Source organism: Perca flavescens, chromosome 2, assembly GCF_004354835.1.
Source record: "Perca flavescens isolate YP-PL-M2 chromosome 2, PFLA_1.0, whole genome shotgun sequence".
NCBI classification, from domain to species: domain Eukaryota; kingdom Metazoa; phylum Chordata; class Actinopteri; order Perciformes; family Percidae; genus Perca; species Perca flavescens.
The window spans coordinates 3,470,947-3,490,858 of NC_041332.1; the positions used below are offsets into that span (position 1 = coordinate 3,470,947).

At 40.6% G+C, this 19,912-nt stretch overlaps 3 protein-coding genes across 4 annotated transcripts in view; all 3 read right to left on the minus strand.

The window, feature by feature from the left end:
* LOC114572361 (E3 ubiquitin-protein ligase TRIM21-like) overlaps nt 1-8,098 on the minus strand; it is a 35,783-nt gene extending 27,685 nt beyond the window's left edge. Inside the window, exon 1 of the mRNA XM_028603964.1 lies at nt 7,925-8,098. The gene's annotated coding sequence lies outside the window, so the exon portion shown is untranslated. The remainder of the gene's footprint in view (nt 1-7,924) is intronic.
* LOC114572407 (E3 ubiquitin-protein ligase TRIM39-like) lies at nt 1,823-19,317 on the minus strand. Its single transcript, XM_028604026.1, has 3 exons — nt 18,343-19,317; nt 3,369-3,854; nt 1,823-1,933 (listed from the first exon to the last, which is right to left on the minus strand). Exons 1-3 carry the CDS (start codon nt 19,315-19,317, stop codon nt 1,823-1,825), a joined length of 1,572 nt encoding a protein of 523 aa, XP_028459827.1.
* On the minus strand, nt 11,885-14,226 carry LOC114569967 (nuclear factor 7, brain-like). 2 transcript variants are annotated; one of them, XM_028600147.1, is made up of 2 exons: nt 14,127-14,226; nt 11,885-13,792 (listed from the first exon to the last, which is right to left on the minus strand). In XM_028600147.1, exon 2 carries the CDS (start codon nt 13,613-13,615, stop codon nt 12,431-12,433), a length of 1,185 nt encoding a protein of 394 aa, XP_028455948.1. In that variant the 5' UTR covers nt 13,616-13,792; nt 14,127-14,226; the 3' UTR covers nt 11,885-12,430. The 2 variants fall into 2 exon arrangements, with proteins under 2 accessions (XP_028455948.1, XP_028455958.1); XM_028600157.1 differs by having other exon boundaries at nt 14,140-14,191.
* Nucleotides 19,318-19,912: the final 595 nt, after the last annotated feature.

The following is a 19,912-nucleotide window of genomic DNA, read 5'->3' on the forward strand; positions in this document are numbered from 1 at the left end:
AAGACATGGAGAAGGACTTTTGGTCGGCACCAAAGTGCTTCTGGAAAACTGTTCGCCACCTCAGGAGGGGGAAGCGGGGAACCATCCAAGCTTTGTACAGTAAGGATGGGACACTGTTGACCTCAACTGAGGAGGTAATAGGGCGGTGGAAGGAGCACTTTGAGGAACTCCTGAATCCAACTAATACGCCCTCTATGTTAGAGGCAGAGCTGGAGGATAACGGGGGATTGTCGTCGATTTCCCAGGCGGAAGTCACTGATGTAGTCAAACAACTCCACAGTGGCAAAGCCCCGGGAATTGATGAGATCCGTCCAGAAATGCTCAAGGCTCTGGGTGTGGAGGGGCTGTCCTGGTTGACACGCCTCTTCAACATTGCGTGGAAGTCTGGAACGGTGCCAAAGGAGTGGCAGACTGGGGTGGTGGTTCCCCTTTTTAAAAGGGGGACCAGAGGGTGTGTGCCAATTACAGGGGTATCACACTTCTCAGCCTCCCTGGTAAAGTCTACTCCAAGGTGCTGGAAAGGAGGGTTCCGCCGATAGTCGAACCTCGGGTTGAGGAGGAACAATGCAGATTCCGTCCTGGTCGTGGAACAACGGAGCAGCTCTTCACTCGCAAGGATCCTGGAGGGAGCCTGGGAGTATGCCCAACCGGTCTACATGTGTTTTGTGGATTTGGAGAAGGCGTATGACCGAGATACTGTGGGAGGTGCTGCGGGAGTATGGGGTGAGGGGGTCTCTACTCAGGGCCATCCAATCTCTGTACGACCAAAGCGAGAGCTGTGTCCGGGTTCTCTGCAGTAAGTCAGACTCGTTTCAGGTGAGGGTTGGCCTCCGCCAGGGCTGCGCTTTGTCACCAATCCTGTTTGTAATATTTATGGACAGGATATCGAGGCGTAGTCGGGGTGGGGAGGGGTTGCAGTTCGGTGGGCTGGGATTCGCTGCTCTTTGCAGATGATGTGGTCCTGATGGCATCATCGGCCTGCGACCTTCAGCACTCACTTTACCCTATTTCCTCCTGTCCTCCGAGTGAGGAGTTGTAGAGTATGATGGCATGAGGGACAAAGGAGTTCTTGGGTCTGTTGGTCCTACACTGGGGAAGGAGCTGCCTTCCACTGAACAGGCTCCTCTGGTTGCTGATGACGGAGTGCGGGGGGGGCTGGCATTGTCAGTAATGTCCAGCAGTCCGGTAGTAGTTCAGCATAGTTCCGGTCAGATTTATTTTCCTCATGTTCAAAGCCAATTCTGACTTACCAAACATTTCTAAATGGTTTCAGTGAAGCAAATTATAAGAAATATATGATAAGAAGATTCTACTGGTTACAGTGCCACATGTTGAGTGCCAGTAGCATTTGCTTTTGGAAGTTTGGGAAGTGAGGGAGGAGTTCTCTTTAGAAGACTTTTATTGATCACCTGAGACAAACTTCAGGTGTTGCAGCAAATACAAGTAAAATAATTAATAATTATGTGTATAAAACCAAACTTGTCACAGGTGATTAGAGAGCCTGTTAGGTTTAATTTATACACACACACAGAGACACACACACACACACACACACACAGACACACACACACACACACAGACATGCACAGAGATACGCACACACATGTTGAATTCCGCCTTTTCCTGCAACGTTTGCCTCTTTTCGTTCGCGACTTTTTCGACGTTTTCTTGCCGTTATTGCCGGAGCCAGAGCCCTGTCCGTGTCTGCTGTGTCCAGGCGACACTGCACCACTCTCGGAGAAACCCCCCATCGCTGAGCTCAGGATGAAAACGGTTCAAACTCCCGTTGATAAAATAACATGTAATACCAATAATAAAGACATCACATGTCCCTAAACACACGGCCTGCCTGTGTGGAGACCTGCCGCGGAGGATGCTCTCTCCTCAGCATCACAAACACCGTCAACTTGGCTCCGCTCAACAGCTTCCGGCTCTTTCAAAATAAAATACAACAGTGTGGTTCCAGAAGTCAAAATCCCATTCAGTTTCTCAATAAGTGTTCCTGTTTACCATGCAACTTTGTGTTTTTCTGGGCCAAATTTCAACATTTTGTTGTTCTTTTTCTACATTTTTTGACGTTTTTGTTGATTTTATTCCAATTTCTTTGTCATATTCATCCAATTTTTTGTCACTTTTTTGGCGTTATTCTTATTATGTTTTTGTCATTTTTGTCTCTTTTTCCAATGTATGTATTTCACTTTTTTTCCAATTTAAGTCATTTTTGTCACTATTTAACATTTTTATCAATTTTTGTTCAAATGCTATAAATTTAAATAAAACACACAAATTTGATGGAAGTAGTGAACTGGTCATTTATTTCACTTGTGGAGAGCATCGTAGGGAACCATTAACGTTATTATTTTGGACAATTTCTTATATAACTTACTTTTAGAAAATGGACTCGAGGACAACAGGAGGGTTAACCATTATGTCTAAATGCTTTAAATGATCAATTTCATAATAAGTGCAACAGCAGGTTCTCCAAATAGGAAAGTTGCTTACATTTAAAAGTAAAAGGTACAACTATTGTGGTAGAAAGACCAAAACCAGCAGTTTAAAGTGATATCCGAAGAACTGATTTAGGAATAACACCATTAACATTCTTGGTCTCAAAAAACAAACTTTATTTCTGCCATTATGCCAAAATAATTCAAACTTTTTCTTTCCTGTCTCATTATTGAGGAATATACAGTACAAATAAAACATTAGACAACCAATTTACACCATATACCTCTTAGATCCTAATTGGCCCCTGAGATTTGCACTTCACCTTTAATTTAGATATTTAAAATGCCAAAAACACAAACATTTTTGTTCTTTTTTTCTCCATTTGTGGATATCTGTAATTGCTTTGTTTCTAGTCATAATTCATCAACACATTAATTTAATGCATCATGAGACGTTATGTGGACTATATCTATTTAACATTCTGTTAAACCCATAGACATTTATTATAACTTCCAGAATAAATCAATATCTAAAGACAACAAATATGTCAACATGAAGTTTGATTTAATTTGCAAAGAATTGCTGCACATTTAACCATATGATAATGAATGGAATAAACTGTAAATCAATCATCATAGGAAACAGATTCTGTAGAAAATAAGATGTAAAATATATGAATATGTATTTTTTTCCCTTTATTAAAAATAAATAAACACGTGAAATGAGATCAGTGATTAGTTTATTCTGATAGGAGAGATGATCAGAGGGGCAGAGTTTTTACCATCATCATATAGACAGGGACTGAAGAATGGGAAGAGTTTCTCAGTGAAGGAGCAGCCAGTAAAGGAGTAGATAAGAGCTGCAGCATCTACATCATAAAAGGAGACCAGACCCTCCTCATAATCCACAAACACCCCCACCTTCTGAGGAGGAGACTTCAGAGAGAGACGGACTGGAGGGCCAGCATTAGCTTCGTACTTATTTCCATTTCTCAACCATATCATCCAGTTACCTTTCTCAGGGCTCAGTGTGATGTCTTCCTTCCTCTTGATCGACTCTCTTGCCACTCCTAAAGGCCAATCAGTCTTTTCTTTAACTTGAACCTCAAAGTAAAATCTGCCTGAAGAGAAACTCTGTTTTGCTAAAACATAAACACACTTAGAAAATCTCTCTGGGTTATCTGGGAGATTCTTCCTCACATCACCGTGATTCACTTGTTTCCCATCATCAGACAGGATGAGATTAGGATGTGCTGTATCAGGATCAAGAGTCACATCCACTGCATACTGCTGAACCCTCTTCACCTCGGCTTCAAGCAGCTTCTTCATCTGTTTACTGAGTGTCTCCTCCAGCTGAACCACAGCTTTCACCACAGTCCCCTCATATGATGATGGACGGATGCTGACCTCTGCCTTCCAGGTTCTCCACAGGGTTGATCAGCTGATGTCTTTTCAGACGTGAAGCTGTCAGATGAGGCTCCAGGTGAGTCTCACAGTAGGAGACCAGACACACCAGGCAGGACTTCAGGGCCTTCAGTTTGGTTCCAGTGCAGACGTCACAGGGAACTTCTCCTGGTTTGGACACTTGCTGCTCTGAGCTGCTGCTGCTGGCTTTCTGTTGAGCTGACTGTCTGAACTGAGCAACCATCTCAGAGATGAAAGTGTTGACGTGCAGCTCAGGTCTTGTTTTGAAAACCTTTTTACACATCGGACACAGTTGCTGGTCACTAGTATTCCAGTGTTCAATGATGCAGTTTTTGCAGAAGGTGTGACCACATGGTGTGCTGACAGGATCAGTGAACACATCCAGACAGATGGAGCACAGAAACTGATCTTCGGATGACAAAATACTCACAGCAGCCATATCTACACATGGAGTGAATGAAAAGAAAACATTCAAAATACAGTTAATTTTATGTTTCAAGCAGTCATGAACAAGCCCTCGCCCATTCCTGTCGAGGATACCAATGGAGCCTTGGATGTTATTTCCTGCGTGAATCGTGTGGCACTGAAAATGAGGTATTACATGTTGTACCACTTCCTGTGTCCACTATATGGTGCTAGAAAACACACACTGATGTAATGTCATGTTGCTGTGTATCATATGTAGACCACAGCATGTAAATTTCATGTAAATCAAATGATCTGTTTCACATACGACTAACTTTCTAATGTCAGTAGGTAGCGCTATAAATTTGACTTAATATAGGCGTGTAGATGTCTTCAGCAATTTGGGTCAGATTGGACAGCGTAAAGTCAAGTTACTTCCTGTGTTATGGTGAAATATCCAAATTGCCCGACACATCACATCATTCCACGGTAACACAGAAGCTTCCTAATTTGGCACTGTGAAGGTCTTGAGATTCTGCTGACCCAATTTCAGATGGATGTGTTGAATCTCCAAAGAGGACTTTCTAACAGTTTCATACCTGTAAACTGCCTAAAATGGCATTTTGTCACATGACTTATGACATCATCATTCGAGGTATCGACTAATCTCTCGCAAATTAGCGTCACATTATTTGTATGGTTATACTAATAAAATACGAAACAAATCCAATAACCCCTCTAGCCTGGTCCTACCAGTCCATTTAATTTGTCCAGAGAGTCTGGCCTCTCTCCATTGACAAGTGTTAACTTCCTTGAAGACGGGTCCTCTGTTGAAGTTTAAAACTATTGGATCTGCCCAGAGCCACTCTGGATCTGCCAGAACCAATCGCTAACTTTTGGTCGTGATGTATATCATGCGCATGTGCAACAAGAGGGGAGACCGACAACAACTATTGGCTTATATTTAGCACTAGCATCGCTAGCGTTAGCCTTAGCCAACTCCTTCACCACTAACAGAGCGAGCAGGAAAATTTGGAAACATGTCTGAAAAGATGTGAGCAATGTAGGTACATAAAACCGTGAATACGAGAGAAACGCTTTTCCAACTAAGTCCTTCCATACGTTAGGGGGAAGCTGTGAAGCTCGCTATTAAAGCATGAACCCGCTGCTGAATATTCTCGCACCGTTCACAGGTTTTGATGTGTAAGTTGAATTTTGTGAGTTTTCATGTAGGGGTGTCAACAATGAATTAAGGGAGTCAAAAACATTATCAAAGGCTGAAAGTAATTGGGAGCGCACATTGACACTGGAGCACATCAAATCTAAATTATTACTTGTTTGAATATGGGTGTAACACATTGTACGTTTGAGTACATCCTAAAGACCTCAAACATGAAAATAAACACACGCAATCCAAAATGGCTGACCCTTGTCAAAATTAAAAAAATTTTAAAACATTTTAATATATTCTTAAAGATGAGAGCAATGATCCAACCACATTTCCTGTAAAATTAAAGGAATTTTATCCAGGGCTTTAAATTGACACGCCAAATGCGCATGAAAATTAACTTTGGCGGGTAACATTTTAAAGTTACGAGCCAATTTGGCCGGTGATGGATGAAGCAAAGCGTCTTTTTGAATCTGCCGACTGCAAACATTTTTCAAGATTGGTCTGTTTTGCGCCAAGACATTTGGCCAGTTTTGTGTGTCTTTGGCTTGGAAAACATAATCTTTATTTGGCAACACTGCTTGTAGTTCTAAACCTACATTTCCCATGAACACTTTGTCATGACGTGTCATACCACCGTTGGCTAGATGCCTAGCGTGCGTAGCCAGGTCTCATGGCAGGACGTGATACGGTTACTGAATTATTGAATCTATTAAGTCGTGGACAGGTTACGTAGGTTGGTCGGCGTGGTGGATGGGTCAAAAAACACACAGGACTTTCACCCAGGAGACCGGGGATCGCGTCCTGCGTGTTACAGTACCTTTTGTCGTTCTTACCGTCCCTCTGTTGTTGGCGTGTCCCGCGTGGGGCGCCTCATTTCCCCATTGTTGCGTCCCCCCGAGCAGGTTCGAAAATCGTGACCTGTACACGTTCAAAAGTCGTTGCACACGAAATAAACATCAAAATCGTCACCTGTACACAAATTAATAAATCAAAATAACGTGACTATTACACGACCTGGCGTGGTATCGATGACGAGCTAAACCAGAGGAGCTGAAGTTAAATAGTAGAGTTAGTAAGGAAAAAACAAACTTGGCTAGTGGAAAATCTGATTGGCTGGTAACTTAAAAAAAATCTAAAAAGTTAATTTGAAGCCCTGATTTCATCCCAACCCTGGCGTGTGCTTGGGAACGCTATGGAGCCCGCTGGCCAAGCCCGACCCCAAAGACTACAGAACTTTGAATTTTTGGCCAGTTCTGACATGTATTGCAATTTTCAGAAGTTTATCAGCATCCCAAGTTTCTCAGAAATGTAAAAAATACTAATTTCAACAAAAAAAATATCTTTTAGTGACAGGGAGTGTTGAGTGACTCATTGTTTGTATAAAAAGAAACAAGTGTGATGACTGTTATCTTATCTAAATCTAAATCATATGATGGTGAAGTTGTTAGTGTTGTGGGTTTCTGTTATATTTCCTGTTTTATTTTGTTAACTCTTGCTCTGTTTTTCGATTGATTCTTGTTTCCCTATTTGTTCTGTTTATTCTGAACTCATCTTGTATGTTTGGCTTGGTTTACTTTCTGTATTATTTTGAAGTGTTTGGTTTCATGTGTCTTGGTTTAGCTTGGTTTCCTGTTTGACTCTGATTTGTCCCTAAGACGTTTCACATGTTGGCCCCCTCCCTGCTCATTTGCCCCTGTGTTTAATGTCCTGTGTTCTGTTCAGTCCTTGTCATGTCACCATTGTTGTCGAGTGTAACTGCTTGTTCCTATTTTTTCTACGTGTCCCTTTGGTTTGGACCTTTTGATGCCATAGTGGAGTCCAGTTACTACTTCTGGAATTTTTACCTTGTTTGGATTCTTAAAGACTCACGTAAGCCTGGATTGTTTTCTGTTATAATAAATTCTACACCTGCCTCTGCCCTATCATGTCGTGCACTTTGGGTCCAGAATCCTTTTCCTGCCTCAGCACTCAGCCAGCCCTGACAGAAGTGTTTTAACTTGCACTAAGGTGTGCACAGATAAGCCCATTAAAGTGGGGCGGCAAGCTGAAGCGCTATTCTGATAAAACAGCACAGAATATGTCCACACCCTGCTGTGTAGACCAGTTTTTATTAAAGAACAGCACTGCTAACAAAGCTCTGCTGACTGTACATTTCCTCCAGCTGCTTCACATTAAAAGCCTCCCAATGGTTCTCTGGTGGAAAGCTTTTATTGTGAAACAGCCAGAGGAAATAGAGAAAGTAGTGTGTAGGAGGAGATCAGTAACCAGTTCCTAAAGTCCTGAGAACTGACACAGAGAGACTGTTTAAAGCTGTTAAAGTGGACTACTGTATAGTGGGCCTGCTGACAAACAGCCATAGTTATATTGTTACAAATTTCACAAGAAATTAAAAGAGTAGAACTTCCTTTGTGAGTAGAGCTGAAGTTTAGTGTTAATCCTGGTTGTAGAAAGTGTAAATGTGATCAGCTGTACTCACCAGTGTTTGGCAGAGACTCTGCTGTGTTGTTGAGAAAGACCTGATGAAGTCAGTTTGAGTTTTCTTTCAGAGAGAAACAGAGTCTTGTCTCTACTGCAGCGTGGCTGACACTCTGACAAATTTAATTTCTTGTATCTCTCCTCTTTCCAGTGTTGCTCCTCCTCTTACTGCATCTCTGTTGTCAGGTTTTATGCCCTTCTTGCCTTATTTACACAGTTATTGTGAAATACCAGGGTGCTGTCTGGTTGATATGGGGCAAAGTTCATGCTATAACTAATTATTTATTATGTCCTGAAACGTTAAGGTGCCTCAGCTTTACTTTAACCAAAAGAGTTGGTGTTTCTCAATGTCAAGGAAGGATCCTTCGAAGCCGGAATTTCGATGAGTCCTTTGTTCGGAGAATTTCCCATAGACAGCAAAGGATGCAGCCAGCTCGTTAAAAACAATTAAATGGCGGACCATGGAGGGAGTTGGAGTGGCATCGCTGACGGCGAAATAATCATTTAAATGTAAGTATCTTTAGTGTTTGTCATACGTGTGTTATCATCATTAATGTGTTACATCAATGTAAAGCTTAACGCTTTAATGCTGGTACAAATTGCTATAGTATTTAGGTAGATACACCTGAGCTAACGTTAAGCTAACTGAACCTATCATTAACATTAGGCTGTTAGCTAGCTAGCTAGCTGTCTTTTTGTGCCATTTGTGTTTTTAAAGTTTAATGTCCGGTGGCATTTTCATCTCTTTTATATGTTGTTACTCTATATGCGTAACGTTAGCAGAGATTTAGAAATGTGTGTGTTTATCAGTTGTAGCTGCAGGGTGGTAGGTAACGCTGCACCTTATTTAGCTTCACTATCATCGTTACATGAAGGCTAAAATGTATGAGTCGCTTCCCATGTAAAAAGTATAACGTTTCATAAACGTTATATTAACGTTAAGTAATAGCATTCATAATGGTAAACATATTTTTCTTGTGTTTGCTGTCTTTTAACAGGGACACACGGAGGCGGTCACTGATGATGGGAAAGCAAAAGACAAGCAGGGAGACAGAGGCCAAAGAGAGATGTTGAATAGCTAGATTATCTGCTAAAGCATTTTAAAGATGGCATTCTGAAAATAAATGCATTAAATTAACTGGTTTGTCTGTGTCATTACGTTTTTGGGTGTGTATGTAATATAAACTGTTTTTCAATGTCTATTTCTAACTACCTAATTATATTCAGATGGTGCCTGTTTCAATAACTTGTAAGGTATAGAAGCTCTAAAAATACATTAACGAAACGTGTATCTTCATTACAACATTTATTCAAACATTACTATATACCGTACACAATATTCAACATGAAGCGGCGATCAGACTCAGCTGCTGATGATGGTTCCAGACTGCAGACAGAAGGAGAAAGCTTTAGGTTAGTCCAGTAGTTATCCAACCCGTCCTGGTAAGATTAGAATTGTATCACAAATATATGTAAGCATACTGTTACATTAAGGTACTTAATGTAACTGTGTAGTGGTCTCCATTATAGTCTTAACTGACAACTGTTGACCATTTAACACACTTACACCTAGCTACCTTTACTGTGTTAGTGGGTGTTTATCAATGGTGTTGTTATGACTTATCATATGTTGGTTGTAGCCTTGTAGCTTGTGTGTCTATAGTACTATCTAACCTTTCTCACTTGCAGTTTACTGCATATCATACTGCCTGTGGTAGCTCATTAGCTGGTAGCATTTAACTTGTAGTTGCTGATCATATTTTGCACCGCATTTGTTTGAAAGCTAGAAGCTACTGGACAATGAGCTAATGTTACATACATGCAGTAAACTACAAGCTATTGTAAACTGCTACAGTAAACTTAATCTAATTAAGATTAATTAATACAATTCTCCTTACCAGTTAAGTGTTATGACAACTACAAACATGAACTCCCACGAATTTTAATTGTATTGACATGGGATAAATAAGAGAAAACGACTATTGCTTAAGTAAAGCCTGTCAGTGTTGGTAACGTTACCTACCTTAGCACGTTGCGGCAAAGTTGCCGACAGAATATTCTCCTCCTGCAAGCAGAGTGACGCTGATTCATATTCTCCATCTCAAATAAAGAAATTAAACAAAACAGTTCACAGTCCATCCATTTCGTCCAGTGTTTTGAAATGCAGCGCGGAAGTGAAGGCGGCAAAACATTTTCAATGATGCAAGCACGCAATGACGTGCACTTGCTAGCCTGTTCCAATGTACATGCTCTCCGAATGCTAAGGAGTTGCCTGGCCTAGCCTCTGAAGGATCCTTCCTTGGAAGGACTAGTCCTACCAAGGAAGAATCCTTGACATTGAGAAACAACTAGTGTCTTCCATGGGTAATGATAATTATACCTCTCGTTTGTTCTGTAATTCAAAAATGGTGGGATTAACGGCAATAATATTATCATCACAAGAAAGATAAAAGGTCTGGTGAACGCATTGATGTGGTTTTTATGTTTGTGGTGTCAAATATATGGGACACAGAGCAGGTAACAAACAGGGAACCATCTGCGTCCATCCAGATATTTATTTTTAAGTTTGTATTGGCAGTTGCTCTGTAGAGAGCCAAAAGTTTAGGTCCGGTGGATTTCATAGTTACATGTCAAAATTTCCTACATTTTGACCAACAATGATGTATGAAGAGTGAAAACTGTAGGATGGAGAGCAAGTTGTTTGGAAAACTTTCAGAGAATCATAATGCAGCTTCACACTCCCATACACACACATTGGAAAATCTGGACACGTACTGCAGCTCCAATTTTTTCACAGCTTCTATCGGCAGTTGGTTTCAAAATAACAAAAAGTTTAGGTCCGGTGGATTCCATAGTTACATGTCTGCGACCGGGACAAGATTTCCTACATTTTCACCAACTATGATATATGTAGAGTGAAAATTGTACGGGAGAGGGCAATTTGTTTGGAAAAAATTTCTGAGAATCGTACCGCAACTCCACTGTTTCCATCGGCAGTTGGAGTGTCTAGAGCAAAAAGTGTACGTCCGGTGGATTCCATAGTCACAAGTCTGCGACCGCCACAAGATTTCTTACATTTTGACCAAGTATGATGTATGAAGAGTGCAAACTGTAGGGGAGAGAGCAATTTGTTTGGAAATATTTCCGAAAATGGTGCCGCAGCTCCACTCTCTGACCTCCACTCTAACTCTCAACATTCCGGCCCCATACACACACATTGAAAAATCTGAAACTGAGGACGATACGTAAACTGTGATTTCGTAGAAACCGTGCTTGATATCCGAATGCCCATTTTTCTACATTAAAATATGGCAATACAGCATGGTCCCAAATGGGGGTTGTTTTGTTCGATTTCGTGAAAACCGTGCAGCAAATCTCTTAGAAAACACATAGCACACCATTCCTGAGCATTACACACGTTTCGATGCATTTTGTGCGCGCGTGTTGGCAACGCTTCGTGAGCCTTAGCGGGACAAAAAAAACGGACGGAATAATAAGTATGAGAAACAGTCATTGTACAGATTGCTGCTATGCAGCACATTGGCACACTGAATAATAAAGCTCTTCTTTCTGACATCACATGTCCCTAAACACACGGCCTGTCTGTGTGGAGACCTGCCGCGGAGGATGCTCTCTCCTCAGCATCACAAACACCGTCAACTTTGCGCCGCAACAACACCTTCCGGCTCTTTCAAAATAAGTGCAACAGTGATTCTGGAAGTCAAAATCCCATTAATTTTCTCAGTAAGGGTTTTGATTATAAAACATTATGTCTAAACATTTAAACAAATAATCAATTTCATAATAAGTGCAACAGCAGGTTCTCCAAATAGGAAAGTGGCTTACATTTAAAAGTAAAAAAAAAAAAAAAAAAAAAAGTAAAACTGTTGTGGTATAAAGAACAAAACCAGCACTTTAAAGTGATATCAGAAGAACTGATTTAGGAATAACACCATTAACATTCTTGGTCTCAACAAACAAACTTTATTTCTGCAATTATGCCACAATAATTCAGACTCTGTCCGGTCTCATTGAGGAATAGAACAACTAAAAACATCAGACAACCAATTTACACCATATAGCTCTAAGATCGTAAGTGGCCCATCAGATTGGCACTTTACCTTTAATTTTAGATATTGAAAATGAAAAATAAAAACATTTGTGTTGTTTTCTCCATTTGTGGATATCTGCAATTGCTTTGTTTCCAGTCATAATTCATCAACATTAATTTGATGCATCATGACATGTTTTTTGGACAACTATTTAAACCTCCGTTAAAGCCACAGACATTTATAACTTCCAAAAGAAATCAGTTTCTAAAGACACGAAATATGTCAATATGAAGATTGATTCAATTTGCAAAGAATTGCTGCACATTTAACCATATGATAAATGCAATAAAGTGTAAATCAGTCACCATAGGAAACAGTCTGTTGAAAATGAGATGAAAAATATATGAATGTAAATTTGTTCCCTTGATTGAAAATACTTGAAGTGAGATCAGGGATTAGTTTACTCTGACAGGAGAGATGATGATCAGAGGGGCAGAGTTTTTACCACTATCATTACTACTAGGATGGAAGAATGGGAAGAGTTTATCAGTAAAGTAGCAGCCAGTAAAGGAGTAGATAAGAGCTGCAGCATCTACATCATAAAAGGAGACCAGACCCTCCTCATAATCCACAAACACCCCCACCTTCTGAGGAGGAGACTTCAGAGAGAGAAGGACTGGAGGGACATTAGCAGCTTTGTACTCATTTCTCAACACTATCGTCCAGTAACCTTTCTGAGGGCTCAGTGTGATGCTTCCCTTCCGGTTGATCGACTCTCTGGCCACTCCTAACTCCCATCTAGTCTTTCCTTTAACTTGAACCTCAAAATAAAATCTTCCTGAAGAGAAACTCTGTTTTCCTAAAACACTCGCACACTCAGAAAATCTCTCTGGGTTGTCTGGGAGATTCTTCCTCACATCACCAATATTCACTTGTTTCCCATCATCAGACAGGATGAGATTAGGATGTGCTGTATCAGGATCAAGAGTCACATCCACTGCATACTGATGGACCCTCTTCATCTCAGACTCAGGGAGCAGCTTCTTAATCGGTTTACTGAGTGTCTCCTCCAGCTGAACCACAGCTTTCACCACATCATTTGATGATGGATGGACGCTTGCCTCTATCCAGTCCTTGGTGGGTGGAGAGTGGTTGGTGTTTAGTGACTGGACACTCTGGAGAAGATGGAGGTGGTCTTCAGAGCGCAACACCTGCTCCACCGCTGTTCTTCTCTTTTTCAGCTTTGAGATTTCCTGTTCCAGCTCTTTGACGGAAGCTTCAGCCTTTCTTTTTGTTATTTTCTGCTTCTCTTCTATTGTTTTGATGAGATTGGCTTGGCCCCTGTCAGCAGACTCCTTCAGAGAAGTGAAGACCTGAACGCATTCTGCTATCTCTCTGTCTGCATCTTCCTCACTCAGGTCGATTGAATGTTTGACCTCCTGAATCTTCAGTCGTCTCTTCTGGATCATCTGATGAATTTCAGCCTCTGTCTTCCCCAGCTCTACCTTCTTTCCTTCATATTCTTCTTTCAGAGGAACAACATCATGCATCTTGTGGTCTAAAACAGTGCAGAGCATGCAGACACATGTCTGGTCGGTCTTACAGAACAGCTCCAAAGGTTTATCGTGCTCCGTACACATCCTGCCTTCCAGGTTCTCCACAGGGTCGATCAGCTGATGTCTTTTCAGGCCTGACGTGGTCTGATGAGGCTCCAGGTGAGTCTCACAGTAGGAGACCAGACACACCAGGCAGGACTTCAGGGCCTTCAGTTTGGTTCCAGTGCAGACATCACAGGGGACAGCTCACTGCAGCCATATCTACACATTGAGGACAAAAGGTATTATAAAATGTTGTTACACACATAATTGTCATATAAATAAGTCAAAGTATATATCAAAGTATGATTACTGCAATTTTTACAAACTTAAACACTTAAACACAGTATGATATTTCTATCGCTCAGGGTCTTCTAAAGAGAGCATTTGGAATCTGAACTAAAAACTTGCTAACACGTTGGCTTCAGTTGCAAAACGTGAAGGTGCTTTTATTTACAAAAAAAAACTGGTTAAACAACGTAGGACGTCCACAGCAAAAAAACAAACAACAAAAAACATAATTTTACACAAGGTTTTCACAAGCCAAGTTTCTCACCATTTCACATTACCTGTCTGGATCATAGACACTCTCAGAAGGAGCTCCATGCTCAGGTGGCCAGAGGCTTATATATGTTAAGCCCCTCCCACTAGACCAAACCACTCTTAACTGCTTCAATTAACTCTCAATTATGTTACCATTTAGACATTTATAATTTCACTGCTGGTCTCTACAATAAACAAATAACAGACTCTCGAACAAACTATTTTCCACTCATCTAACTTTGGAAAACACAAAAACTTACACACATTTCCAACAAGAAAATCTACCCTCACCTATGACCCAGATATATGGTACCTCCCACCATCAGCACCCCTGAGTGGGACTGCTGTAGGCCCTATATGAAGCAACACTTTGGTTCAGCTCTGGTTCAGACCCAGGGTGTGTAGCGCCCTAAAACTTCCCCTGCTATGACCAGACAATATATTACTGGCATATGCTGTTTACACCAATAATATGATGCCATGACTTCTCTATTTTAGCCTCCCTGCCATTACCTTGCTGAAAATTACAGATTTCTCTGGTTTTCAAACATTTGGTAAATGTAAATACACAGCTCATTTTAGACATTTTCACAGCACAGTCTTTTTAGACATTTTAATGCAAAAATGTTACATGTTATACCTTGAAGTGAAATATGCATCTGACAAGTGTTATTAAAAAAAAAAAAAAGAGTGTAGCTTCCTGTTTGAATAAAGCTGCTACATTTAGCTGTACGTTTAGTTTTAATGCTGTTTGTTAAAACAGGAAATATAATCAGCTGCACTCACTGGTATTTGTTGAGAAAGACTTGACGCACTCAGATCAGTATTTCTTCAGACAGAAACACAGAGACATGTCAGACTATATATTACTGGCATATGCTGTGTACACCAATAATGTGATGCCATGACTTCTCTATTTTAACCTCGCTGCCATTAACTTGCTTAAAATGATCTATAAAGTGACCATTTGCTTTTGGTAAAGTAAAGGTATCTCTTGTGGCATGTCTAGTGGAATAGTTATAGTTATTTAAACTAAATGTTCAATTATTATAAAAAATAATAATAGATGGTTTCTTTGTTACAAGAATATTCCAAAAAATACAAATAATGAATAAAGTAATCTGTTTTTCACAGATAACCAACCTAAACATTTGTGAATTGCAACATTTGTTCTGTATCCACACCTGAGCGTTATACGCTCTGCTGTGTTTTGTCCAATTCGCATTTTTGTTATTTTTTTCTTGAGTTGTATTAGGCCATACTGCTGAACAATAGTCAATATTAGATATTGAATCCCCACTTTGGTTGAGCTTTGTGACAAACATGGTGCATGTGCAGGTGATGTTTTGTCCATGACAATTTACTATCTAAAATAACTCCCAGAGGTTTTGGTCTCTTGGACCTGTTCAACAGTTAGATCATTTATGCAAATCTTCAGCTCAGGTTGACTATGAAGAGTATGATCTACACCTAATATTCTTTTCTTCTTTAAAAGATTAAAGCCCAATTTATGGTCCTGTGTAAGATCTATGTCGTGGGTACAAGTGTTGATAGCTGCAGTCTGATGTTCACCTTTAAAATAAAGTAACTACATGTCGCGGCTACACAGACTGCAACAAGTGTGATAAATACCTAGTCTAACTATTAAATGTTCAACATGGCATCATGACTTTGCGTAAACATACACGCCACTTTCATAAAGCCAAATGGCGTGTTATTGTACGCATTTTCAGCTCTCCACGTGTATGTCTATGCTGTATACAGCTGATGTAAACATACCCACCACGTGGCCTCGCCACGTTGCGTACTATCGCGAGAACAACGTCACACGCCTGTTAAAAAAAAAGAAAAAAGGTTGAGCTTAGTAAAAGAACACAGGGAAAGGCTTTAGTAACAAAACGGTGACAAAAACACGGAAAATAACGACAAAAACACGCTTAGGAAAACAAACGGTTGGGTTTAGGAAAGAAACATCGGGGAAGGCTTAAAAAAAAAAAACAGCTGAAAAATCACCAGACACGGGACACAAACCCAGCTCTCCCAGGTGGAAGTCCTGTGTTTTACCCATCCGCCACCCCAGCCTATCTCCTTACGTGTTCCTTTATACTACTATTTGCCAATTTGCGTTGATAAACACGCCAAAAAGCGATTATGCGTCTTGATAGCACGCCAAAATGGCATACAAATTGGTGTGTCACACATACGCCAATTCATGAGATCAGTCTGAAATGTTACGACCAATAAGGGAACAAATGGGAGGAGGTAGATCTTTCAACATTGTTCCTGATATTTCAACCTATTTTCAATATTGCAATTTTTTTTGATCATTTCAACTTAATCCTAGTCATAGATTTTTCTTTATTGCAATTTTTTCAATTAATATTTTATACTTTTCTTATGCCTGGCACTAATACTGAAAGTTTAAGTTTATTCTCGACATTATGAGTGTTTTCGAAATTCATCCTCGACTGAAATACATGTCACACCCCAGTGACTCTCTGGTCTGGTGTGACTGTGTTTTTGTTTTTACTTTTGGTTGCTTGCAGTGTGACTGGTGTGTTTTTGTTTTCTCTGTTCCATAATGGAATTTTCCACAGTGTGTGGACACGCCTCTTCCTGCTGCCTTCTCCCTGCACCTGGTTCCTATTCCCTAATCAACTCACTTGCTACTCATCAGCTCATCAACCTCCTTTAAAAGACCGGTGTGACCTTCTGCTCGACGTCGGATTGTTACTCATCCAGAGTATGAATTCTTTGCTGCTCTCGCTAGTATTTCCTTGTTTTGACTTTTTGCCTCGTTCTAATTTATCTGTTTTCCGTGTCCTAGAAGAAAGAATGCACCTTCAGCAGCCACAAAATCCTGACAATACAACTAATGTGTAAACCAGCTTTTCTGTTCAGTGTTTGGTTCTCAAGTCACTGCTTAGTCAGGCCTTGTGTTCAACAACTGCTTTATTTTACAGTTTTTATTTTACGATCACATATTTACAGATTTCTTCGAATCATACACCATTTCAGAATTCATGAAACAAATAGAAAATGGCCAAAGTGACCAGTAATTACCCAAAACACTTTTCACACAAGATAGAAACTTCCATTAACTTTTTATACCCTGTATAACGGCACATACTGTGTTCTGTAGACACTATGGGATGTAATAGGCCTTACTCTGTAATGAAGCTTCATGACACAATGAAATATTCAGCAATATGTTTTCTGTGGCTGCACATCAAATACAAATGAATGTGTACCTGATTACATAATCAACACATTAATTTGATGCATCATGACACACGTTATGTGGACGATATTTATTTAAACCTCTGTTAATCCCACAGACAATTATAACTTCCAGAAGAAATCAGTTTCTAAAGACACCAAATATGTAAAGATGACGTTTGATTTAATTTGCAAAGAATTGCTGCACATTTAACCATATAAGTGTAAATCAGTCACCACAGGAAACAGATTCTGTAGAAAGAAAGATGTAACATATATGAATATGTACATTTGTTCCCTTGATTGAAAATAAATCAATACCTGAAATGAGATCAGTGATTAGTTTACTCTGACAGGAGAGATGATCAGAGGGGCAGAGTTTTTACCACCATCATTATTACCAGTATGGAAGAATGGGAAGAGTTTCTCAGTGAAGGAGCAGCCAGTAAAGGAGTAGATAAGAGCTGCAGCATCTACGTCATAAAAGGAGACCAGACCCTCCTCATAATCCACAAACACCCCCACCTTCTGAGGAGGAGACTTCAGAGAGAGAAGGACACCATATTTCCCAAGAGCTGTGTACTCATTTCCATTTCTCAACCATATCGTCCAGTATCCATACTCATGGTTCAGTGTGATGAATCGCTTCCTGTTGATTGACTCTCTGGCCACTCCTAAAGTCCATTTAGTCTTTCCTTTAACTTGAACCTCAAAGTAAAATCTGCCTGAAGAGAAACTCTTCTTTCCTAAAACACAAACACGATTAGAAAATCTCTCTGGGTTGTCTGGGAGATTCTTCCTCACATCACTATCATTTGTTTCCCATCATCAGACAGGATGAGATTAGGATGTGCTGTATCAGGATCAAGAGTCACATCCACTGCATACTGCTGGACCCTCTTCAGCTCAGACTCGTGGAGCTGCTTCTTCTTTAGTTTACCGAGCGTCTCCTCCAGCTGAACCACAGCTTTCACCACAGTCCCCTCATATGATGATGGACGGAGGCTGACCTCTGTCCAGTCCTTGGTGGGTGGAGGTTGCTGGATGTTTAGGGACTGGACACTCTGGAGAAGATGGAGGTGGTCTTCAGAGCGTAACACCTGCTCCACCTCAGTTCTTCTCTTCATCAGCTCAGAGATTTCCTGTTCCAGCTCTTTGATGAAAGCTTTGGCCTGTTTTTCTGTTGTTTTCTGCTTCTCTTTGATCGTGTCGATGAACTCATTCAGGCCTCTCTCAACAGACTCCTTCAGAGAAGTGAAGACCTGAACACCTTCTGCTATCTCTCTGTCTGCATCTTCCTCACTGAGGTCGACTGAGTGTTTGATCTCCTGAATCTTCAGTCGTCTCTTCTGGATCATCTGCTGAATTTCAGCCTCTGTCTTCCCCAGCTTGGCCTTCTTTCCTTCATATCCTTCTTTCAGAGGAACAACATCATGCATCTTGTGGTCTAAAACAGTGCAGAGCATGCAGACACATGTCTGGTCGGTCTTACAGAACAGCTCCAGAGGTTTATCGTGCTTCGTACACATCCTGCCTTCCACGTTCTCCACAGGGTCGATCAGCTGATGTCTTTTCAGGCCTGACGTGGTCAGATGAGGCTCCTGGTGAGTCTCACAGTAGGAGACCAGACACACCAGGCAGGACTTCAGGGCCTTCAGTTTGGTTCCAGTGCAGACGTCACAGGGAACTTCTCCTGGTTTGGACACTTGGTGCTCTGAGCTGCTGCTGCTGGCTTTCTGTTGAGCTGACTGTCTGAACTGAGCAACCATCTCAGAGATGAAAGTGTTGACCCTCAAATCAGGTCTGGTGGTAAAACCCTCCTCACACAGGGGACACTTGTACTGGTCATTAGTATTCCAGTGTTCTGTGATGCAGTTTTTGCAGAAGTTGTGACCACATGGTATGCTGACAGGATCAGTGAACACATCCAGACAGATGGAGCACAGAAACTGATCTTCAGATTGCAGATAGTTTGCAGCAGCCATATCTACACGTAGTGGGGATAAAAAGAAAAACATATTCAAAATCTGTGAACGGACTGATCTTAGCCTACAGTCTACAGTTACTTTATCAACAAGTAATGTTATCTGTCCAAAGCCTTTACTCACCTTGATACTAAGTTCCCTCTCACCAAACTGGTCCTATAACTCCATGACAGGTCCAAACTGTTCCACTTTACTTGAGGTCAAGGAAAAATATGTATGACACAATTACAATTGTCTCATGACAGCCAATGTCAAAAACAACCACTTAATTACAGTTTAATGTGAGGTCAACACATAAAGCTAACCTTTTTCTCTAAGTTTGATAATTGCGCCTGCCATGACATATTCATGACAGGGTACCCTAATGCCAAGTTGTCAAAACACAAACATGTCAGACAATGCTATGCACTTAAAAGTGTCATCATTTACCAAATGACACTTAAAGCTATAGTGCGTAGTTTAAGGTACATTCATTAATATCAAAAAGTTACGTAATAAAGCTTTAATGACAAACATTCATGAACATTATAAAAGACGTATAGGAAAAAAAAATGAAATCGAAAGCACTCTTCTTCAAAATTATTTAAAAACCCTT